Here is a 24893-nt window from a genome sequence, read left to right as displayed (position 1 = left end):
TTACCTTCTTTTTGAATAGGTTTATTTATTTCCCCTATTACTAATGCTCTACTACATGTGCTGTTGATATTCAGGTTAAAATAGTGCTTTCAGCGGTCACAATTTTCCTCGAGTAGGGTTATTAGGAAGGCAAAAGGTTTGTGTGAAGGTAAAAAATACACTTCTCTAGTTGTCTGCATACCATAATATTTTATGAAGTTATTACATCTTTTCGTTTGGATCTCCCTTCTCACTGGTCTTGGCCTTTTTCCGATATGATCCAATTCGTAATTTGTCTTTGAAATTTAGTAGGTAGTCACTTATAATATTTATATTCGATAGTGAAAAGTAATTTATAGATAATGGCGCAAACTGCAAACTTTGCAAAGCTAAATGAGTAATTCAATAATATCAGATTACAAATATTTCATCTATTCTACTGAAAAAGACTTTTTTTAAGTAAATTAATGTGACAATAAGACAATATGTACTACCTGATAGTTATTGTTAAAAGAGGAAAGTATACACACATGTTTTTGTATCTACAATTACTTATAATTTGTACTTAATGGAGTTCAAACTCGATGATTTTCTTTGTTAATCTAAACATCGGAAGCCCATATATTGGTATCGAATGCCCAACCCGAATTTTTTAGTTATGGATTTAGTTCTAGTAGCTAAGAGTATCAAATTTAACACTCTTTGGATTGATTTTCTCACTGTCACAAGACTACTATCTTGTTTACTCTTCCAAACCATTGTCCTCTCAAGCGTCAGAACTTTCTTTGCTCCTCATTGAAAATGGTTGGATTCTATTCAACTTTCTTTTGATGGTGAAAGTAATAAATTTCAGGCAATAGCGTAACCTTATCCTTTTCCTATGTGTGTTGTGTACATATTGTGTAAAATATATTTAATTGTAAGACAACAAAGCAAAACGACAGATTACCTTGATGGAAAATGAATATAACTTGTATCAAGGGCCCTTGAAACAATATTGTTTTTGACCTATATTCCATGTGATATTCTTTGAAGAAAAAAACCCCTTCTTTGAGTTTCGAAGTATGTGAAGGTTTTTGTATTTATAGTGTAAATATGTGTTTTTTCTCTTTTAATTTTGTACATTTTATCAAAGCGTTTTCTTTATCAAATAGAACCAGCCAAGATTTTTGAAATCATTATAGAAAATTCCTACTGTCCTTTTTGCTCTGAAATGAGATAATATATTTAACTTGAATTTTGTTTGTTGTAAAGAAAAGAACAATATTAAAAACTATGTCTTTTGTGATACTACTCATAATTATTTGTTGTAAAGAAAAGAACAATATTAAAAACTATGTCTTTTGTGATACTACTCATAATTATTTGAATGCATATTTGCTGGAAAAAAATATTTATTGCAAAGAAGCATCTACGTTCAGTGTGCACAAATGAGATTTTTTTAAAGCTCATTTTGTAGTCAAATGAATGCTTCGAACAGTCGAACATGTACTTGAATGACTGCTAACAACAGTCGATTGTTGAAAGTCCCAAAACTCATAATTATTTGAATGCATATTTGCTGGAAAAAATATTTATTGCAAAGAAGCATCTACGTTCAGTGTGCACAAATGAGATTTTTTAAAGCTCATTTTGTAGTCAAATGAATGCTTTGAACAGTCGAACATGTACTTGAATGACTGCTAATGACAGTCGATTGTTGAAAGTCCCAAGTGGTAGTTATCAACTCTGTAATGTATGAGAATAGCATAAGATAATGCATTTCTATATCTACACCTGCGTAGGTTTGTACAGTGTGCACAAATGAGATTTTTTTAAAGCTCATTTTGTAGTCAAATGAATGCTTCGAACAGTCGAACATGTACTTGAATGACTGCTAATAACAGTCGATTGTTGAAAGTCCCAAGTTGGTAGTTATCAACTGTTCTGTGTAATGTATGAGAATAGCATAAGATAATGCATTTCTATATCTACACCTGCGTAGGTTTGTATTGTCAACATTTTATATTTCAAACCCGCCTAACCTCATTATTCTTTTTGAATCAAAAATTCTTTTCCATTTAAATTGTGATTAATTTTATCCTTAATGAGGAGAGGAATTTTCCTCACTATCATTTCTCCCCTTCCTATTTTATATTTCAAACCCGCCTAACCTCATTATTCTTTTTGAATCAAAAATTCTTTTCCATTTAAATTGTGATTAATTTTATCCTTAACGAGGAGAGGAATTTTCCTCACTATCATTTCTCCCCTTCCATCTGTTCCTAATTTGAATCTAAATTTTTTCTACCTTTTTGACCATTTATTTTTATTTTTGTCCAAGACGGTCGAGATCTTTGTACTTTCCACACTTGTGCTGGGTTCAAGCTCTTGTATTGACAGCTCCATTGTGTGTTTTTACATAAGGCTTGAGTTCTGTGTTACAGTCACAAGATCTTTGCCCTCTGCGATCTTCCCAATAATTATAGCAGAACATTTTCTAGTCTGATAATTATATTGAATGCTAATATTAATTGAATGATGCCCAGTTTACCTTAGATTCATACATATGTTCTGTTTATAAATTGAGATGTAAGGATCATCTGTGAACAATTTCTTGGTTAATTTACTTCTCCGATTTGATTCTTGTGATTTACAAGTACCTGATTATGATTAAACTTTCAGTTTTCATTTAAATATACTCTAAAATACCATCTCGTCTCGTCCCTTGATTGTTGGTTTGACTGCCATCATTTAAAATGGGGGCTTTTGTTGAATATGATTTCTCGTTAAAGTCTTTTGTATTTTCGTGGGAAATATTTTTGTTTAAAGAGCAATATGATGTTTCGATTTTTTCAATATGAAGGTCATTGTTATATGAAAAAAGAAAAGAATTTTTGATAAGATAGATGTCTGACCAAAAGCTTCTCTTTTTACTAAATTATCTGTGCTTTATGTTTGTATGTGTTTGAGAGTAAATGTAAAAGTGTATTCTTCATATGTGAAACATGTATCAGGTATATCATGATAACGAACAATCAGCATTTAAATGACGTGTAAACAAATAATGGTCATCTAATATTGATTTTTCTCTTCTAGAGTCAAATTATTGAGGCATGCACTCATCTCTACAACCTCTGTAATAACAAAGCACATGAAATAAAATCGTGTGGCGTGATTTTATCATTTTAAAATTAAAACTAAGTGAAATTGGTTTGATCTCAACTTTTTATTGGGTACTGAAATTTCATAAGATTATCCTGTTGACCAATGATACTACATGTACGAAATACCAATCACGTGAAAAGATTTTCCTTTTGTATTTTGAGAGAGAATCCGAAGTTAAAATAACCCCATATTGTAGTTCGTTTGTTTATAAGTTCCACTTTAACTTTTTTATGGCTTCCTAAGTGGCAGGTTTCTCCTAGAGGAGCTCTTCTACCCAACTTTCGAGAAGTTTACTGAATTAAATTAAGGTCGGGAGTACATACCTACAATTATTTCAATTTTTACTTTCCTTATATGAATGATGTATTTTACCTTTCTCTATGTTCTCCCACACGATGGTGACATGTTCATCTCGATCAGACCTAGCCTGCTCATGTAGAATCCCTATCACATGTAACAACTCATGCTCGATAGTGCCTTGATGTGCTGTACACTCGGGCAACTGAAAGTTCACCGGCAATCCTTGGCCATTTTTCTGCGGATGGTATCCAATCATAGCGTAACAGCCTTTTTTTGTGCTGCCGATTTCGATGTAGGTGTTGTATACTCTGGTCTTGAGTGGTACAAACTTGATACAAGTCTCCGTCTCGAAACGTTTCATTGCTTTCAGCACTTTTTCCTTTTCCTCGTTCGCTGAAAATAACAGGGCCAATTTTTACTTTCCTCATCCCTTTAAGATTTAATGAGAGGTTTTTCTTTTTCATAGAGATCCAAATGAGTAACATCATGCCTATTAATTTTACCATCCGAATTTCTGGACACATTTTGTTCTGCCGGCATCTTTTTTGTATCTACTCCACAGATCTTTTGGCTTGAAGAGCTTAATATAAAATATTTTCTTGTGAAAAGTAAAGAGTTTGAATTTTTTTCAGGAAGATACATTTTTTTTACAAAACTCTTTGCTATTACGGTTTAATCGTCCCATGATGTCATCTGTGTTAGTTTAAATCAAAGAAGGTTCCTCCATCTTGGTAGCAAATTCATCTCGGGAGCTAACTTATTCTCATTTGGCTAGCCATAAATTATCAACATCACAAATATCTTAGTAAGCTTACAAAAACAACATTATAATATCAATCTTGCTCCCTTGCAATCTGCTAAGCCAAGATTGTGGTTCCCACCTGAAGATGGACAAAAAATGTATCTTTAAATCTTCTTTGGGTTTCCAATTTGGAATGATAACAACTGAAGCCAATCCCATTTTCGCCGCTTCGTTATTTTGAAAAGACAAACCTGTGTGTTTTACCATCCCTTGTGTCACTAAAACAAATCTGAATATTATGACTGAAAAAAGAGTGACCGCACGTCTCTTTTCCGCAGTCAGCCTGAAGCAACCTACCAAATATTCGTCGTGTTTACATTCAATGCGTTACAAATTTCTCGCGAATCACATTTACCCGTGACAGTTATTTTGAATTAAGATAAATGTAATTGTCTTTTTAAACTACAAAATGGTTTTGACTTCATTTGAACATTCTATTTTGTTGATTCTGAAGAAGTCAGGTCATGTGAAGCAGAAAGGTCGATGATGTACAGTGTGTTAATTAAAGTTGTAGCCCCTTCCCTCACCTTTTGAACGCCTCAATTTGCGAAATGTTAGCATGGAATAGCAACATTCAGAGACCGCTGTCTTTTTTGCAACATTCCTAAAATAAAGCTGTATATATCATTTTCGTTCCTTGGTCGTCAAATTTTGTTTCTATCTCCTTCTTTAGGATTATATACTATAAATCTATAAAATTATTAAATACGTTTGGTCCTACCTTCATCCATTTCAAGATCTAATCGTTTAGTCAGTTTGAGCACAAAGGAATAACAAATATTACTTTCGTTATTATACCTAAGGAAAGTGAAAATTGAACCTTCAATTGATTCCACTCCTTAATTTGGAGTTCCTACCTAAATGCTCCCCCAAAGTGTTATTTTCGTGGAGTGTAGATTTCACTCTAAGAGATCTAATCGTTTAGTCAGTTTGAGCACAAAGGAATAACAAATATTACTTTCGTTATTATACCTAAGGAAAGTGAAAATTGAACCTTAATTGATTCCACTCCTTAATTTGGAGTTCCTACCTAAGTGCTCCCCCAGAGTGTTATTTTCGTGGAGTGTAGATTTCACTCAAAAGGTCAGTTTACTGCGGTTGACGTTTACTGTGGAGTGCGTTTGCAGATTTCAGCCTTTGTGATCAGCTTACTTTGATGGTTTCTTTAGTGCTTCACTCACTCATTTGGATCATTGTGTTGTGTTTCTACGTAAAGTGCCTTTTCGTTTGTTGTATAGATTTCACTCTCAAGATCTCGTGTCCAAGAAGTCAACTTACTGTTCAAGAGGTCAGTTTACTGCGGTTGACGTTTACTGTGGAGTGCGTTTGCAGATTTCAGCCTTTGTGATCAGCTTACTTTGATGGTTCTTTTAGTGTTTCACTCACTCATTTGGATCATTGTGTTGTGTTTCTACGTAAAGTGCATTTTCGTTTGTTGTATGGATTTCACTCTCAAGATCTCGTGTCCAAGAAGTCAACTTACTGTTTCAGTGATTCACTCTTAGTTATCTTTACGTTTGGTGATGTGCGTAATTTTCCGTGAAGTGCTCTTGAAGATTTCGTCTTGGGAAAAGGTTAACTTACCGTTATATGTGGAGAGCCAGGGTACCTCAAAGTTTCGCTCGTTTGGCAAGGGTGACATTTTTAATGCCGGCAGTGTCAGTAGGATAACCAGACACACCTTTGCAATGACACCGTCAGTCGGACCCATTGTTGATAGGAAATTTGGTAAGTAGCTGTCAAATGTGACAAGGATGTGACACAAAACTTTTGGTTAAGACCGGTTCAACGGTTGGCGGCATTTTGGTGGTTTTTGGTGTAATTTAACAATATCTTGGGAACGGTATAAGCTAGAGCCAAGGATGCTACACAAATGTGACAAGGATGCAACACTATAATGTAATCAGGTCAAATTTTCAATGGTCAGATTTTAGTGCCAAAACACGTTTTGAGGTCCCTAGAGCCTAAAACTAAAGTTTCAGCTATTGGTCCGTGTGTGTCTGTAAATAAAATATCTTGAGGACGGTAAGAGCTAGAGACTTGAAATTTGGTAAGTAGCTGTCAAATGTGACAAGGATGCGACACAAAACTTTTAGTTAAGACCGGTTCAACGGTTGGTGGCATTTTGGCGGTTTTTGGTGTAATTTAACAATTTCTTGGGAACGGTATAAGCTAGAGACAAGGATGCAACACAAAACGTTTGGTTGAGATGGTTGCTGCGCCTGGCGGTATTTTGACCGCTTTTAGACAGATTTTGACCGTTTTTTGGTGGTTTAGAGCTATAGCAACAAAACGGTTAGGGATATTGTAAAAGACAGGGTAAAAGAACACTCAAATAAGCATCATTCAATAGGATAAGGAAAGTTGTGTGATGTTCACACCAGATTTTTTTATTTTACTCCCGCCATGATCTAAATGAAATTCAATGTGATGAAGTAAACTAGAGCCAATCCTCTGAATTATTCCTTGAGGACATCTAGTTAATCCAATTATTCTGATTGATTTTACTAATTTGTACACTTCACTTTATCATTGTATGAATTTGATTTTTAATGAAGTCAAATAATCTTAAAATATTTGTTGGTAAATTTTATTGGTGTTAGGTATATAAAAAAAGTCAATGTGATGAAGTTAGCTAGAGCCAATCCTCTGAATCTTTCCTTGAGGAAATCTAGTTAATCCAATTATTCTGATTGATTTTATTCTAAATTGAAACTATTCTACTTGAAATGCTTGGGTTCTAATCAACTCTTTTGAGATTTAAAATGAATATTTAACTTAATAAAATTAATACATCTTCCCCTCTCCTTCAAAGGCCGATAAACTCCTGTCACAAGATTTCAAGGGTATGCTCGACCACGTAATTTCAATCCTACCCCATGAGCGTCAAATCCTTCTCTATTCAGCCACCTTCCCCCTCACCGTCAAGAATTTCATGGAAAAACATCTGAAGGACCCCTATGAGATTAACTTGATGGAAGAGCTGACCCTCAAGGGAGTAACACAGTACTATGCTTTTGTACAAGAACGGCAGAAAGTACACTGCTTGAATACACTGTTCTCTAAGGTAAGTTAAATTAACAAATCAAATATCTGATTTGTTCTCCATATAATTTGAGCCTTTGACCACAAAAATAGTGTTGTAGCCTACTAGGAGTATTTACATGTACCTAGTTCTAGATTAGAGGAGTAAATAAAATTACTTAGTAGGTGTATGACTGCAACAGACACTAAATTCTATCTAAAGTGTTTTCTTGCATGTGATGTGATGTATATCCTCATTGGGCGACTTGTTTGATAAAGGTCGCAAGGTTTTCTTGTGTACTCGTCCATGATTATATCTCTCGCTAGATAGTATCTGATCACAGCAAGATTCAACAGGCAAATGACTCTGAATATAATGATGGGAAAAGGAAATAAAATATTTAATTTTTACAGCCTTCAAGAAGCCATATGAGATTTCAAATTTCTTTTATGGTGTGAAACAGGCTAACAGTAATCATTATGAACTACTTTCCAGTCACTGTTATTTTTAAAATGGAAAATAAATATTCAGTACTAAACAGTTCAAACAAGAGATTCAATTACGAAATAACATATCTAAAATATCAGTAACAGCTAGCTATGGGAATATAATGATGGGAACAGGAAATAAAATATTTAATTTTTACAGCCTTCAAGAAGCCATATGAGATTTCAAGTTTCTTTTATGGTGTGAAACAGGCTAACAGTAATCATTATGAACTACTTTCCAGTCACTGTTATTTTTAAAATGGAAATTAAATATTCAGTACTAAACAGTTCAAACAAGAGATTCAATTACGAAATAACATATATTATCTAAATATCAGCGTTATTTTGAAAAGACAAACCTATGTGTTTTACCATCCCTTGTGTCACTAAAACAAATCTGAATATTATGACTGAAAAAGAGTGACCGCACGTCTCTTTTCCGCAGTCAGCCTGAAGTAACCTACTAAATATTCGTCGTGTTTACATTCAATGCGTTACAAATTTCTCGTGAATCACATTTACCCGTGACAGTTATTTTGAATTAAGATAAACGTAATTGTCTTTTTAAACTACAAAATGGTTTTGACTTCATTTGAACATTCTATTTTGTTGATTCTGAAGAAGTCAGGTCATGTGAAGCAGAAAGGTCGATTCGATGATGTACAGTGTGTTTATTAAAGTTGTAGCCCCTTCCCTCACCTTTTGAACGCCTCAATTTGCGAAATTTCGCCCACCCAGGGCCGCCCCTGAAATGTCCCTTGAATTCTCAAACAACTAAAATATTGGATGTTTGTATTTATCCAGATCAGTTGCCGCCAAATTAACTTTCCCTATGCACCTCTGTTATTGATTCTTAGCATGGAATAGCAACATTCGGAGACCGCTGTCTTTTTTGCAACATTCCTAAAATAAAGCTGCATATATCATTTCGTTCCTTGTTCGTCAAATTTTGTTTCCATCTCCTTTAGGTTTACTATAAATCTATAAAATGATTAAATACGTTTGGTCCTACCTTCATCCACTTCAAGATCCAATCGTTCAGTCAGTTTGAGCACAAAGGAATAACAAATATTACTTTCGTTATTATACCTAAGGAAAGTGAAAATCGAACCTTCAATTGATTCCACTCCTAAATTTAGAGTTCCTACCTAAATGCTCCCCCAAAGTGTTATTTTCGTGGAGTGTAGATTTCACTCATTTCAGCCTTTGTGATCAGCTTACTTTGATGGTTCTTTCAGTGCTTCACACACTCATTTGGATCATTGTGTTGTGTTTCTACGTAAAGTGCATTTTCGTTTGTTGTATAATTTGCGAAATTTCGCCCACCTAGGGCCGCCCCTGAAATGTCCCTTGAATTCTCAAACAACTAAAATATTGGATGTATTTATCCAGATCAGTTGCGGCCAAATTAACTTTCTGCGTTAATAAAGTATTTGCGAAATTTCGCCCACCTAGGGCCGCCCCTGAAATGTCCCTTGAATTCTCAAACAACTAAAATATTGGATGTATTTATCCAGATTAGTTGCCGCCAAATTAACTTTCTGCGTTAATAAAGCCTTCAATTTAAAGTGGGTGCAACTGACCCTGAGCACACCGTAATCTATTTGTTGAAGATATAACCTTATCATTGCCACTCGAGTTTTCTGCTGATCTTGAACTGCCCTCATCTCAATCATACCTTGCTAGTGGCATATACTCGTATGTTTTCCCTGTGTTTAAGCGGACATTTTTGGATGTTGCATGTCATATTGCCACTGGCAATTTAGTGTGATCCTTTTTTTTCTGGATAGTCAAGCTTCAAAAATATCTAATTATTTACATATGCCAGTTTTTATTATTATAATTTTTGATTGTGAGAGGAGAATGGTTTTGGCTGTGAGATGATCAAAGTTCCAATATACATTTCTGAGTAGTTTCCCCGGGAAGCCCTCAGCGATGAGAGTGGTTGGTACTGGGGACTTTTATTGAGACATATATCCCTCAGACACACGTGAAAGTTTAGTGTCCTATATTAATTTTCTAGTCGGTTTTCTTAGTTGTTATTTCTATTTGTTGGTTACCTTCTTTTTGAATAGGTTTATTTATTTCCCCTATTACTAATGCTCTACTACACTCTACTACATGTGCTGTTGATATTCAGGTTAAGAAAATAGTGCTTTCAGCGGTCACAATTTTCCTCGAGTAGGGTTATTAGGAAGGCAAAAGGTTTGTGTGAAGGTAAAAAAATACACTTCTAGTTGTCTGCATACCATGATATTTTTTGAAGTTATTACATCTTTTCGTTTGGATCTCCCTTCTCACTGGTCTTGGCCTTTTTCCGATATGATCCAATTCGTAATTTGTCTTTGAAATTTAGTAGGTAGTCACTTATAATATTTATATTCGATAGTGAAAAGTAATTTATAGATAATGGCGCAAACTGCAAACTTTGCAAAGCTAAATGAGTAATTCAATAATATCAGATTACAAATATTTCATCTATTCTACTGAAAAAGACTTTTTTTTAGGTAAATTAATGTGACAATACTACCTGATAGTAAGAGGAAAGTATACACACATGTTTTTGTATCTACAATTACTTATAATTTTTGTACTTAATGGAGTTCAAACTCGATGATTTTCTTTGTTAATCTAAACATCAGAAGCCCATATATTGGTATCAAATGCCCAACCCGAATTTTTTAGTTATGGATTTAGTTCTAGTAGCTAAGAGTATCAAATTTAACACTCTTTGGATTGATTTTCTCACTGTCACAAGACTACTATCTTGTTTACTCTTCCAAACCATTGTCCTCTCAAGCGTCAGAACTTTCTTTGCTCCTCATTGAAAATGGTTGGATTCTATTCAACTTTCTTTTGATGTTGAAAGTAATAAATTTCAGGCAATAGCGTAACCTTATCCTTTTCCTATGTGTGTTGTGTACATATTGTGTAAAATATATTTAATTGTAAGACAACAAAGCAAAACGACAGATTACCTTGATGGAAAATGAATATAACTTGTATCAAGGGCCCTTGAAACAATATTGTTTTTGACCTATATTCCATGTGATATTCTTTGAAGAAAAAAATCCCTTCTTTGAGTTTCGAAGTATGTGAAGGTTTTTGTATTTATAGTGTAAATATGTGTTTTTTCTCTTTTAATTTTGTACATTTTATCAAAGCGTTTTCTTTATCAAATAGAACCAGCCAAGATTTTTGAAATCATTATAGAAAATTCCTACTGTCCTTTTTGCTCTGAAATGAGATAACATATTTAACTTGAATTTTATTTGTTGTAAATAATGGAAAATTTTCCGAGATTAAAAAACCGCATAGAATGAGTTCAGAAAATTGATCTTTCATGTTATTGTAACTTTAACCAAAAATAATGATGAATTTTTGACACAACTTGAATTAGTTTTTTACATTTCGTACGAACTTATCAATATTTAATTGTACTTTTTTTTTCCTAAACCAAAAAAACGAATAAAGTAAAAACCCCTCTATTTTGAAATCACGTGAAACTGATTTTTGTTGTCTTTTCATTGAGAATTATTCGAAACTCATGACACTGGTCAATGTTATTTAAGATTATATTTCAATTACTATGAAATGCTAACTACAGACTACCTAAAATAATGACTTTTTTATCAGTCGCCTGGTAAGTGGAAAGGTGAAGGTGCGACAAAGGTATACATTTTGATTGTTTTCAAGAAGAAGAAGTTTATTAGGCTTTTTTCTTTGACTATTCTATTTTTGTTTCGTTTTCTCGTGAACAAAGGAAGACGACTTGTGTTTCATTTCAGTGTTATAAGCATTATTTCACCTAGTGAAAAGTAGATTAAATGTTTTCATTCAAAATACTCCACGAGTTCATCGAGTAGTCTGTTGTCTTCAACTTCATCTAATCCGTCATCCGTGTTGGCATTCTTTTTGCAGTACATTTGACGAACTTTTTCCAAGTCCCCCTCAGTGGCGCCTCTCCTTTGTCCTAGGATGGCCTTTGGATCTTTCTGCAAATAGGAGAGGAGAATTCTTCAATATTGTGGTTTTCTGAATAAGTTTCGACTATCCACTGAATTCAGATGGTTTGAATGCTTGGCAGTTTCCTTTAGTGTTCAGTGACCTGTTGAACTTTTCCTCTTTCCCTAGGAGATCCAGTTTTGTCTGATCATACCTTGATAATTATGTTCCTATTAAACCTAACAAGAACTTGGTCGTAGTTGTTGGTGTTTTTTCTGACTACTTTTTCGTTTCGTTTTCTCGAGAACAGAGGAATACGACTTTCATTTCATTATTTCACTTACCTTGGCTACAATAGTGTCTTTGCCATTTTTAGAGAACGCCTTGGCGGGGTAATGCATTACACTCTGGAAGTCGTAAGGTACACCATAGTCTGACACGTCCTTGGGGGATGCCTTGCCGAAATCATTCCAATACGCTGAAACAAGGAACTTGATCTTTTGAATTTGAACAGGAGAAAACAAATTTGGACAAGAAAAGTCGTATGCAGTACATACTTTTTTTCGAAAAGATTTTCCTTTTGTATTTTGAGAGAGAATCCGAATTTAAAATAACCCCATATTGTAGTTCGTTTGTTTATAAGTTCCACTTTAACTTTTTTATGGCTTTAATCCCCCAATACCTTTTTTTTTTTTTTTTTTTTTTTTTTTTTTTAGGCGTTTAAACGCAATTATGGTTGTAAAAAGTAAAAATTGGATAATAGGCTAGGTAGGTATTTTGCCCCATAATATTATCAACTTTTTATTATTATTATTTATTTATTAAATTTCAGTTGATATTATTTTCTTTAATATACTGATTTCTGTGACTTTTCAGTGACTCGTTTGGCCCGGCAGTGGTTAAACAATGTTGTTCCTCATACTTGTGATTCTTTTCAACCTCTATTTCGCATCTGGTCAAGTGGTTCATATCAAGCAAGGTACGCTTGTTGGATTCCGTGGTTAAACAATGTTGTTCCTCATACTTGTGATTCTTTTCAACCTCTATTTCGCATCTGGTCAAGTGGTTCATATCAAGCAAGGTACATTGGTTGGGTTCAGAAATGTTTCCAGACAAGGGAAAGAATATGTTGGGTTCCTTGGAATTCCGTACGCGAAACCTCCTGTTAATGAGCTGCGATTTCAGGTAATGGAAACAAACTTTTGATTTTAATGCCGGCCAGTCAGCTCCCATGGTATAGTGGTCACTGCGCTCGCCTAGCATGCGGAAGACCCGGGTTCGATTCCCGGCGGGGTCAAAAAATTGTATCATGGCAAATGATTGATTCCGTGACTGGCTGTTGCGGGGCCCACTCAGCCTCGTGAGGAAAATGAGTAGCTATGTAATATAAATGCCCATATAGCGACCGGTCCCAGCATGATGGGTAAACTTAAAGCGCTGGATTATTGAGATACGAAAAGATTTTCCTTTTGTATTTTGAGAGAGAATCCGAAGTTAAAATAACCCCATATTGTAGTTCGTTTGTTTATAAGTTCCACTTTATTTTTTTATGGCTTTCTAAGTGGCAGGTTTCTCCTAGAGGAGCTCTTCTACCCAACTTTCGAATTAAATTAAGGTCGGGAGTACATACCTACAAATTTTACCTTCGGGGCCCACTCAGCCTCGTGAGGAAAATGAGTAGCTATGTAATATAATGCGCATAGCGACCGGTGCCAGCATGATGGGTAAACTTTAAGCGCTGGGTTATTGAGATATTGGAAAAATCCTACAATGCTGCAGTAAGCACCAAAGTTGTGACCACTACCGTCTGTCAGACCGTATGATTGTGTGTGGTGGAAAAAGTCTCTGACCTAGGTCTGACCGTGAGCGGCCGGCATCGACATAACAGCTATGTAGGTACTATCTAGAAGCAAACCTTTGATTCTAGAGATATTGTAAATTGTTACGGAAAAATCCTACAATGCTGCAGTAAGCACCAAAGTTGTGACCACTACCGTCTGTCAGACCGTATGATTGTGTGTGGTGGAAAAAGTCGGCCGGCATCGACATAACAGCTATGTAGGTACTATCTAGAAGCAAACCTTTGATTCTAGAGATATTGCAAATTGTTACAAATTGTAACAATCAATAAAAATCACTGATATCCAAAATTAGAGTTGCCGAAACGTCACAGCATAAAATCCAACCAAAGTTGTTGTGGTAATGGTAAATTAAAATTGTTACAAATTGTAACAATCAATAAAAATCACTGACATCCAAAATTAGAGTTGCCGAAACGTCACAGCATAAAATCCAACCAAAATTGTTGTGGTAATGGTAAATTGAATACATTTTCTCCCCTTTTCTTTGTAATATGACCTATGTCACCATTTTTGTTGCTCACAAGGATTTTTCCAATACAATACATAATAAATGATAAGTGCATATATTATCTCGTTTTTTAAATAAATTAAAACTGGAAACAAACAGGTAAATAAAACTGAAAATACTTTCGTTTAGTAATAATAGATAATTTTGTAGTTAGCTCCGTATTACGTGTTTTGCGGCTTATCAAAAAAGGAAATAAACCTCTTCACATTATCACAATGGAGTAGGTACAATCGATTAGATAGTAGGAAATAGTACCTACTTATGTACATATTAACAGTCATCTAGTCAGTAGAGAATGAACGAAGTAATATTTACATGGATGTGATAGCGCGTCTGCCTTGTAAGCGCTAGGCCATGAGTTCGATTCCCGCCCGGGGCGGATTTTATCCTGATGGGATAATCTAGTCAGTAGAGAATGAACGAAGTAATATTTACATGGATGTGATAGCGCGTCTGCCTTGTAAGCGCTAGGCCATGAGTTCGATTCCGGCCCGGGGCGGATTTTATCCTGATGGGATATTAATGTACGTTCTCGGATCGGCTGGCTTTTTCCTATCCTGTCTTCCTTCTCTCTTCGATTCCGGGACAAAAAGACCTTAGCAGTTACAGTTCCCTCTGTCAAACCTCTTAAAAAAAGTTCAAATCTTCTAATTAATTTCATTTTCTATTCAAGGACCCTCAGCCGCATCCTGGTTGGTCAGGGGAGAGAGACGCGACCAAAATGAACAATGTGTGTCCTCAAGTAACAATGCTAATGCCTAATGCGACCTTTGGACATGAGGATTGCCTTTATTTGAACGTGTATACGCCAGAAGTGAGTATTACGCATTTGGCGCAAGCTTAGTTTAGCTTGGAGTGGAGGGTACCGATCGAGGTTCTCTCTCTCTCTCTTTTTTAATGAGAACCCAATTTTTTGTTTCTCAAAATTTCAAATGGGCTCCGAGAAAAATGGAGAGAGCATAAATAGTGGGTATACGCCAGAAGTGAGTATTACGCATTTGGCGCAAGCTTAGTTTAGCTTGGAGTGGAGGGTACCGATCGAGGTTCTCTCTCTCTCTCTCTCTTTTTTTTTTAATGAGAACCCAATTTTTTGTTTCTCAAATTTTCAAATGGGCTCCGAGAAAAATGGAGAGAGCATAAATAGTGGGCCACCCTGTAAAGGTGTACTTAACTACCATTGAACGAAAGTTGTGACTACTTCTGTGGCCGAGTTTCTAAGAGCAAATCTAAACCCGGAGGTCTCGTCTGGGGTGGAAGATTCGTATAAACTTAACCAGACTTTTAGGCCTGTTTGCCCCTACACTTAAGCCTCGGAGTGGGCTTTTTGTGTACCGAAGTCGGGGCAGAAACTGTTTGATCAAACTTTTCCATTCCCGGGTAGATATGTAAAAGAATGTGCCTTGATGTACCTAATGCGAAAACGGTTCCAAGGTGCATTTTTTTTTATGTCGAGAGAATCCGGAGGTCAGTTGCTGTTGGATGTGTTGGAAGGCGCAGGTAGAAGAGTGAGAGGAAGACCAAGGAGGATCTGGTGGGATGACATACTGGAATGAACGACCATTTCACCACAAGAGACTTTTAGAACACTAGCTCAAGATAGAAATTTGTTTACATCTTCTTTAAATGCATCTTTGAGTTTAGCAACCATCGGTATCGACAAAGCTACACATTGATTGGCTGGTGGGATGACATACTGGAATGAACGACCATTTCACCACAAGAGACTTTTAGAACACTAGCTCAAGATAGAAATTTGTTTACATCTAGGCGCACGGCAGTGCGCCAGGCCAAGTTCTTCTTTAAATGCATCTTTGAGTTTAGCAACCATCGGTATCGACAAAGCTACACATTGATTGGTTGAGATTTTTTCAGGCTGATGTTGGTGCCAAATTACCCGTCATGTTCCTAATCCACGGAGGAGGCTTTAAACCCGGCGATCTAGAGCTTACAAGGCAGACGCGCTACCTTCCAAGTTTAGTTAACTAGGCTGGCTGCTTTAAATCTCAAATTATTTCGTATAGTTCAACATTTATCATCCTTTGTGCAACCGGAGTTGGTAGGTAGCTAATTACATATTGAAATTTTTCTTTCCCTCGGAACTCACCTAGCACTCCAAGATTTTTGTCGAATAGCAAAAAAGGGGCAACCATAAAAATTCGTCTCAGAAGAGGTATTTGGGCAATCTTGTTGAAAAAAGTCAAATAGATTGCCTTTCAACTCTCAATTTCGAAAACTGCAAGGAAATAATTACAGGATGCCTACTTCTCTTTTCCTAACAATAAAACCAACTGCTAGCTTCGTCTTCCAAATATGTTTCACGTTTGAATTGAATGTTGAAACTACATAAATTAGGGAATTCCATCGGAAATGTCATCATATCTCTGTTCAGAAAGAGGTGACTTTTAAGTCCCAGTGAGACTTTGATGGGATTTTAAGTCCCAGTGAGACTCTGATGGGATGGGTACGGGTTTCTTGGGCTCAGGACAACTAGTTATGTATTTTGGATATTATAAAAAATAGGTGTGTTTATAAGGTCGTGGTTATTCTGGATGAAATTTCTATTGCACCAAGTAGGTCGTTTTCCTTATACAGGGTGTCCGGATTGTCTATATTGGGGACACCCTGTTTATGTTTCACAACTTTGAGGTCTCCTCATTGCATACAACTAGTTATGTATTTTGGATATTATAAAAAATAGGTCTGTTTATAAGGTCGTGGTTATTCTGGATGAAATTTCTATTGCACCAAGCAGGTCGTTTTCCTTATACAGGATGTCCGGATTGTCTATATTGGGGACACCCTGTTTATGTTTCACAACTTTGAGGTCTCCTCATTGCACACAGGGTGTCCGGATTGTCTATATTGGGGACACCCTGTTTATGTTTCACAACTTTGAGGTCTCCTCATTGCACTTTTTACTTGGCACACGGCACAGTCGTACAATACAAACAAGACCCGAACAATTGCGGCAATATTGAAATTCGGCTACAAGATGAAGCCTAAGCCGGCCCGATTCATCTCAAAGCTCCAACATTCTAATGTCAATTTAGGGGGCTTCAACTCACGAACTCTTTTCGGAGGAAGTGAAGAGGCAACTTTTATCAGCATGAATATGATTCGAGTTTCGTATGCAACATGTGAATTTTAACACCATCGCGGCACTCATTCCCCATTTCGCACTCTTTGATTGACTTGACAGCGATAATGCGTTGACACTTTTCCTTCGCACTCATTCCCCATTTCGCACTCTTTGATTGACTTGACAGCGATAATGCGTTGACACTTTTCCTTCGAACAATTTTGTGGCTTTGTAGGTATACTTCGTTACTTAGTTTTCGAGACGAGTGTTTGGAATATTAATGAGTTTTGAACTCACACCTCACTTCGAGTCACTTCCATTACAAGGTTCCTTCGAACGAACAATTTTGTGGCTTTGTATGCTTCGTTACTTAGTTTTCGAGACGAGTGTTTGGAATATTAATGAGTTTTGAACTCGCACCTCACTTCGAGTCACTTCCATTACAAGAGGTTTGATAGAGGGACCTGTAACTGCTGAGGTTTCATCGTCTCGAAAGCTCCTTCGAACGAACAATTTTGTGGCTTTGTATGCTTCGTTACTTAGTTTTCGAGACGAGTGTTTGGAATATTAATGAGTTTTGAACTCACACCTCAATTCGAGTCACTTCCATTACAAGAGGTTTGATAGAGGGACCTGTAACTGCTGAGGTTTCATCGTCTCGAAAGTGAAGAGAGAAGTAAGACGGGATAGGAGAAAGCCAGCCGTTCCGAGACCAGGGTTTTTACAAGTTCACCCCGGGCAGGAATCGAACCCGCGTCCTGGCGCTTGCAAGGTAGACGTACTACAGTCAAGATAGAAATTTGTTTACATCTTCTTTAAATGCATCTTTGAGTTTAGCAACCATCGGTATCGACAAAGCTACACATTGATTGGTTGAGATTTTTTTTCAGGCTGATGTTGGTGCCAAATTACCCGTCATGTTCCTAATCCACGGAGGAGGCTTTAGGATGGGAGCCGCCAACTTTTACAATGAAAAGTTCTTCATGGACCAAAATGTTGTGCTTGTGTCCATCAACTATCGACTTGGAGTGCTAGGTGAGTTCCGAGGGAAAGAAAAATTTCAATATGTAATTAGCTAATTAGGTACCTACCAACTCCGGTTGCACAAAGGATGATAAATGTTGAACTATACGAAAATCATTAGAGATTTAAAGCAGCCAGCCTAGTTAACTTGGAAGGTAGCGCGTCTGCCTTGTAAGCTCTAGAATCGCCGGGTTTGATTCCCGCCTGAGGCGGATTTTTTTCTAACCAGATAAGGTAGGTTCATTCTCGGAACGGCTGGCTTTCTCTAAATGTTGTGCTTGTGTCCATCAACTATCGACTTGGAGTGCTAGGTGAGTTCCGAGGGAAAGAAAAATTTCAATATGTAATTAGCTACTTAGGTACCTACCAACTCCGGTTGCACAAAGGATGATAAATGTTGAACTATACGAAAATAATTTGAGATTTAAAGCAGCCAGCCTAGTTAACTAAACTTGGAAGGTAGCGCGTCTGCCTTGTAAGCTCTAGATCGCCGGGTTTGATTCCCGCTTGAGGCGGATTTTTTTCTAACCAGATAAGGTAGGTTCATTCTCGGAACGGCTGGCTTTCTCCTATCCTCTCTTCAATTTGGGGACAATCAGACTTTATCAGTACCTAACAGTTCCCTCTATCAAACCCAAACAGGGTGCTTTTGCCTCAGTTTTATTTAGAGTTCTTGCTTATTACTGTTGCTAATGTATCTTTTACTTCCCACTTCAGGTTTCTTGAGTTTTGCTGACGAGGTCATCCCAGGAAACTTCGGGATGAAGGACCAAGTATTTGCCTTACAATGGGTCCGGGAGAATATTGCTCAGTTTGGTGGCGATCCGAATTCGGTGACTATATTTGGGTGCAGTGCTGGTGGAGCCAGTGTTGATTATCATATCATATCGCCTTTGTCCAAAGGTAAGGGAAAAGCTCAAAGCTCAACAACACAGGCGTGCTTATTGAACTTGGCCTGGCGCTCTGCCGTGCGTTAGGAAAGCCAGCCGTTCCGAGACCAGGGTTTTTATAAGTTCACCCCGGGCAGGAATCGAACCCGCAACCTGGCGCTTGCAAGGTAGACGTACTACAGTCCAAACTAACTAGGCTGGCAGTAGGTACCCTATAAGAATCAACATTGCTTCAGTGTACACGAGACGCCCCTTCTCTGTCAGAAATCCTACTGTCTCATTCTAATCAGTTGCAAGGATTGGGTTAACATTTACATTGTCCAAGTGTAAACAATGGTCAATCAATCAAACTCGAGACACCTTGGTTCCCATTTTGAGACAAGATCAATCTAGCCTAAATTACTTTGTGCGAACTCTAATCCAAACATGATTTGCCATTTTCTTAATTGCCTCATTAGAATAATAGTACTTATTTATACTGCTCGCATAGGACTGAAAAGCCCCTTCATCCAGCAGTATTCTACTTCCTCTTATTGTGGTACCTGGTACCTGTTTGGTGGCGATCCGAATTCGGTGACTATATTTGGGTGCAGTGCTGGTGGAGCCAGTGTTGATTATCATATCATATCGCCTTTGTCCGAAGGTAAGGGGAAAGCTCAAAGCTCAACAACACAGGCGTGCTTATTGGAACTTGGCCTGGCGCTCTGCCGTGCGCTTAGATCTGACGCCGCGTGCGAATTTTTTCTAGATCAAGGGCCCAATGCATGAATAAAACAGTTTTATATTTAACGTAAAAAATATCTATTACAAAAGTACTAAGTGTCAAAATGGCGGGGTCTTGGGCATCTGCCAATATTTTCATAATCAATTAAAATACGAGGGATAATACGGTACTATTCAGGTTCGGAGTCGCTGAAATAATAATAAAATTACACCCCTTTGCTATTTCATTTGTCAATAAAGAGTAGGTATCTACTAGTCTTGCTATATTTTATGTTGAAATGTCAATCAATTTTTATACAAATAAAGTGCCCTTGCTCCAAAAGAAGTGTCGATGGGCTATTACTATGGTATTAACTAAGGTACTAAGCAGGAAAATCTATAACACAGGCCATTCACAGGTTTGTTCCAGAACGCTATTGTGCAAAGTGGTACCGCGTCTTGTCCTTGGGCAATGACACCATCGACTATCGCCAGACAGCGAGCAGAGGCTGTGGCTACCCTGGTCAATTGTCCGGCTGAACCTACGTCTGAAGCTTTGGCCTGTATGCGAGACAAGACAGCAGAAGCAATCACGCTAACTGATGCCAAATTTCAGGTAATTCAGCTTGTCTGAAGATTTTTTTAAAAAGGTTTGACAGATAGAACTGCAACTGCTAAGGTCTTATCGTCCCGAAATTGAAGAAATAAAGAATAGGAGAAAGCCAGCCGTTCCGAGAACGAACATTATACGTTCAGGATAAATTCCGCCCCGGGCGGGAATCGAACCCGCGGCCTAGCGCTTACAAGGCAGAGGCGCTACCAACCAAGCTAACTAGGCTGGCTGGGTCTCTATTCTAACCTTACCGCTGTATTATTTCTGGTTTCAGGAATGGGTCTCCTCTCCCTTGGTCAACTTCCCTCCTGTGGTCGATTCTTATCTTGGTCAGGATGCGTTTCTACCCGATCATCCTTTGAAGCTATCTCCCAATAATGTCAATGCTATCATAGGACTCACCATGCGAGAGGGCAACTTAGTAGCCATTCCGATGTGCAAGAACGAATTCCAATTAGCCAAAGAACTCGAGGCGGACTTGGCGAATAGGTTGCCCATTTTGATGTGCATTCAGGATCACGTTGATTATAAGGACAGGAAGAAGATCTCGGAAGATTTAATGAACTTCTATCTGAAAGGCGAGAAAATTGACGAGCATACTGTAGGCGAAAACTTTCAAGAAGTAAGTTCAATAGTAGCCACCCTAGTTAGCTTGGTTCCGTCTGTCTTGTGAGCGCTAGACCGCGGATTCGATTCCCGCCCGGGCAGATTTTATCCTGAAGGGATAAGTTTCGTTCTCGGAACGGCTGGCTTTCTGCTATCCTATCTTTCTTCGATTTCGGGACGATAAAACCTTAGCAGTTTCAGTTCCCTCTGTCAAACCTCGTAAAAAGAAAAAAATAAAAATAGATATGGCAATTACATATTGTTTACTTCCCATGGTGTTGTGTTTTGGTTACAGCTTGGTACAGACTTGCTATTCACTCATGGTTCTTACAAGTCGGCTCTACATTACTACAAACGTATTCCGGTCTACTTCTACCTGTTTGATATTGCCATACCCGAGCCGAATGCTTTCACTCACTATCTGGGCAATTGCTCCTCTGCTAAAGGTAAGATACTCCTGTTCTTCTTCGCCTTTTCCCCTGTTCAGACAGGGTCGGCGTTTTTCTAGGGTGATTGCTTTGGGCTGACATTTGGTTTTGGCTACAAATTTTACGGGTGGATGCCCTTCGCACTCAACCTTTGCTATTTCTATAGCAAGGGAAAATTCAGTCTGGTATAGTCCCTGTTTAACGTCCTCTAGTCAGACAAGCTAAACGTAAGGTACCTACTAATCATCATTAATATTTGAAGAGGTTCGAGAGAGGGAACTGTAACAATGGAGGCCTTGTCCCGAAATCGAGAAGACAGAATAGGAGAAAGCCAGCGGTTCCGAGAACGAACCTTATCACTGTTTTGGATAAAGTTAGCCCCGGGCGGGAATCGAACCAGCGACCGACCGACAGGCGGGTGCGTACCTTCCAAGCTCACTAGACTGGCTCTTTGGAATATATGGCAGTCTTTCAAGTGACCAAAAATGAACTACTCGTTTATTATTATTATTATTATTATTATTATTATTATTATTATTATTATTATTATTATTATGAAAAAAAATCCCAAAATTATTTCAAGTTAAAAATAAAACCCGAGTATTTTCATCAATGATGCTGTTCGAGTTTCTGTTTTCTTCTTACTCCCCTAACCAGAAAATGAAATGCAGTTTCTTTGTGTTATTATGTCACATTTTTGGTGCTCACTGCAGCATTGTAGGATTTTCCCTCCCGATATCTCAATAATCCTAAAATCCAATGTTTACCTACCATGCTGGCACCGGTCGCTATGCGCATTTATATGTCATAGCTACTCATTTTCCTCACGAGGCTGAGTGGGCCCCGCAACAGCCAGTCACGGAATCAATCATTTGCATGATACAAATTTCTTGACCCCGCCGGGAATCGAACCCGGGTCTCCCGCGTACGCCATGGGAGCTGACATTATTATAACTCATGTATTATTATTATCATCATCATTATTATTATTCTATTTTATTTTATTCCAGGTCCAGGGCATGGAGAAGAGAATTACTTTATGTTCAATGATCTATTTAGTGCTTTCTTAGGTTTTTCTTGACCCCGCCGGGAATCGAACCCGGGTCTCCCGCGTGCAAGGCGAGCGCAGTGACCACTACGCCATGGGAGCTGACATTATTATTATAACTCATATATTATTATTATCATCATCATCATCATCATTATTATTATTCTATTTTATTCCAGGTCCAGGGCATGGAGAAGAGAATTACTTTATGTTCAATGATCTATTTAGTGCTTTCTTAGGTCCCACTCCTCCACTGACCAAAGAGGACGATGGTCTTTCCAAAGAAATTTTGCAACTTTGGACCACCTTTGCTGCTAAGGGGTACGTACTAGAATGCGCGTATTTTCCATACGCAATTTTCATAGTGGTAGTGGTGGAAAACAGGGAAATTGAACATTGTACCATTTCCCAACACTACCACCTGAAAATTACGAAAGGAAAGTATGATTAACAGAGAACAAGAATCCAAGAGAAAGGTCAAATACAAAGTCAGGTACACCTGATCAGGTCTACCTGATAGCGAGTGGCTGGCTTTTCGCAAGAATGTTGTTCTTATATGGGTCGTAGTCAAATAGGAAAAAGGCGCAGTCACTTACATATTAATTTATTACCATTTCAGAGTGCCCGATGAAATATGGACGCCGGTAGTATCAGACAAGATAGAATATTTATATATGACCAGGGAAGGTTTTTCAATGAGGAGTGGTCTGTTTGAATCCCGGTTGAAGTTCGTCAATTCTCTCCCACTTGATGTGAACAAGTATAAATTGGATCGTGAGAGAAATGAACTATGAAGCATTCAGAATAGTGTTTCTTCAAAAGTTGCCGGACACGAACATTTAATATTTAAGAACTTTTTTTTTTCTTATGAAGATGTAGGAACTTTTTTGCGATAAGGCTACATATCACATATCAAATGATGATAAAATTGACATGCTAAATTTTGCCTACTTGATTTTGTAAGACTGAATGTATTTTATTTTGTAAAAGACTGGGCATCCATGATCAAGCGTGCCGGGAGGCGCGCGAACGTCAAGAGTTCAGAGCGTCACCCGGCCTATATTAACACGAAATAGAGTTTCAAGGTTTTTGGGAATTTTCATAATCTTATGACTAGGCTTGCCAAATATCCAAAATGTCGATTCGGGACGTGAATCCGCGAACATAATTAGTTCTTACAAATGTGTCAGAAAAACAAAAACACATTAATTTTCCGTAATTACTTTCCTAGCCATAGTCAAGGCTTCTTCATTTCTCTCTCTTTTCTACCTCAGAGATGCATTGTTTTCTGTTTACATTCCTTACTTCTATCTTTGTCTTTACAGTGGCGTCACTTGAGTCACTTTTCAAACTTTTTCTTCGGAGGTTTGGAAAAGTTTTTAATTAGAAACTACTTCCAGGTTCCTGATCTTTGGTTAAGAAGATTCAATTCTGTAGGCGTAGGAAAAACAGGTCATTAAAGAAATTTAAAGGTTATTTTAAGAGCTAACTAAGATATGAAGGGAGTAATTTGAAAGACTGCGAAAGACTATGATCGGGAATAAAGTGAAAACGTACTTAAATTGTGTCGTACAAATAGGCGCAGTCAAGATAGAATACCATCAGATATTTTTTCTTACTTGAGTGACCAGAGTTTCTTCACTGAGAGCCGTTGCTTTTGCTTACCTGTAGCTGCTGGACCCAGCGTCTACGTCCTTGCCTTTGCAATACTTGAGTCCACAGGGATACCAGTCAATACAAAGCTCCAGTCTACATGTACAGGGTGACCACAAGTTGGCGTTCTCCGTACAGGGTGGACGAGCCTTGATGGGAAACTTCTTGGTGTTGCTCAACAATTTGGTCGGGGAGATCCCTGAGGGCAAGACGAAACGGAGGAAATTTCAATTAAGTAATAAGTTTTAGAGCAACTTGAGTGCAACATATCTATGATTTATTTGACTGAATGAAGTGAAGGTGAAAGACTAAAACTTTTGGTACCTTCATATGTATGTAATAATGTACCTACATTCGTCTCAGCTTGGGCAAAAGAGTCTGAGTGAGGTCTACAGTTCACAGAACTACCAGTATATCTTATTTATACTGTCAGGTTTCAGGTAAGACTGAAAAGTCCCATTATTTTGTTATCATTATAGCAAAGGTTTTTCCCCCCTTTGATAGAAGTCTAATGTAAAAGATTTTTAGTGACGGGCGGTTCACCCTCCATTTGGCGACAAGCTAAACGCGTCCTCACGTAACATCAGTGGCGATACACAGGTCTTAATTCCGAAATGTTTTATGCAGAGCGTCACCCGGCCTATATTAACACGAAATAGAGTTTCAAGGTTTTTGGGAATTTTCATAATCTTATGACTAGGCTTGCCAAATAACGATTCGGGACGCGAATCCGCGAACATAATTGCCAAATCCGCGAACATAATCGCAAAATCCGCGAACAAAATCGCGAAATCC

The 24893-nt window shown here is 37.6% G+C and overlaps 3 protein-coding genes across 7 annotated transcripts; 1 reads left to right on the top strand and 2 right to left on the bottom strand.

The window, feature by feature from the left end:
* Positions 1–3260: 3260 nt before the first annotated feature.
* LOC103517035 (zinc metalloproteinase nas-4-like) lies at positions 3261–3871 on the bottom strand. The gene has a single exon (XM_026829279.1). It carries the CDS (start codon positions 3785–3787, stop codon positions 3461–3463), a length of 327 nt encoding a protein of 108 aa, XP_026685080.1. The 5' UTR covers positions 3788–3871; the 3' UTR covers positions 3261–3460.
* A 7190-nt stretch (positions 3872–11061) lies between these two features.
* On the bottom strand, positions 11062–12348 carry LOC103517032 (zinc metalloproteinase nas-15-like). Its single transcript, XM_008482037.2, has 2 exons — positions 12031–12348; positions 11062–11736 (listed from the first exon to the last, which is right to left on the bottom strand). Exons 1-2 carry the CDS (start codon positions 12085–12087, stop codon positions 11575–11577), a joined length of 219 nt encoding a protein of 72 aa, XP_008480259.1. The 5' UTR covers positions 12088–12348; the 3' UTR covers positions 11062–11574.
* Positions 12349–12533: 185 nt separating this feature from the next.
* On the top strand, positions 12534–23518 carry LOC103517030 (esterase FE4-like). 5 transcript variants are annotated; one of them, XM_026829278.1, is made up of 11 exons: positions 12666–12871; positions 14730–14870; positions 15929–15977; positions 18075–18128; positions 18428–18469; positions 18876–19061; positions 20170–20366; positions 20638–20985; positions 21265–21415; positions 22625–22766; positions 23065–23518. In XM_026829278.1, exons 1-11 carry the CDS (start codon positions 12695–12697, stop codon positions 23237–23239), a joined length of 1662 nt encoding a protein of 553 aa, XP_026685079.1. In that variant the 5' UTR covers positions 12666–12694; the 3' UTR covers positions 23240–23518. The 5 variants fall into 5 exon arrangements, with proteins under 5 accessions (XP_026685075.1, XP_026685079.1, XP_026685077.1 ...); XM_026829274.1 differs by lacking the exons at positions 15929–15977; positions 18428–18469 and having other exon boundaries at positions 12534–12683; positions 12786–12871; positions 18026–18170; XM_026829276.1 differs by lacking the exon at positions 15929–15977 and having other exon boundaries at positions 18026–18128.
* Positions 23519–24893: the final 1375 nt, after the last annotated feature.

Source organism: Diaphorina citri, unplaced genomic scaffold (genome assembly GCF_000475195.1).
Source record: "Diaphorina citri unplaced genomic scaffold, Diaci psyllid genome assembly version 1.1 scaffold1725, whole genome shotgun sequence".
Lineage (NCBI taxonomy): Eukaryota > Metazoa > Arthropoda > Insecta > Hemiptera > Psyllidae > Diaphorina > Diaphorina citri.
This window is presented reverse-complemented; position numbering and strand designations above follow the sequence as displayed.

Excerpts from the sequence above, each read along its gene's own strand:
- LOC103517035 (XM_026829279.1), bottom strand. The coding sequence starts at position 3,787 with ATGAAACGTTTCGAGACGGAGACTTGTATCAAGTTTGTACCACTCAAG.
- LOC103517032 (XM_008482037.2), bottom strand. The coding sequence starts at position 12,087 with ATGCATTACCCCGCCAAGGCGTTCTCTAAAAATGGCAAAGACACTATT. Across the intron at positions 11,737-12,030 it reads AAGACACTATTGTAGCCAAG|AAAGATCCAAAGGCCATCCT; the intron begins GTAAGTGAAATA and ends TCCTATTTGCAG.
- LOC103517030 (XM_026829274.1), top strand. The coding sequence starts at position 12,593 with ATGTTGTTCCTCATACTTGTGATTCTTTTCAACCTCTATTTCGCATCT. Across the intron at positions 14,871-18,025 it reads TGAACGTGTATACGCCAGAA|GCTGATGTTGGTGCCAAATT; the intron begins GTGAGTATTACG and ends ATTTTTTTTCAG. Across the intron at positions 22,767-23,064 it reads ACCACCTTTGCTGCTAAGGG|AGTGCCCGATGAAATATGGA; the intron begins GTACGTACTAGA and ends TTACCATTTCAG.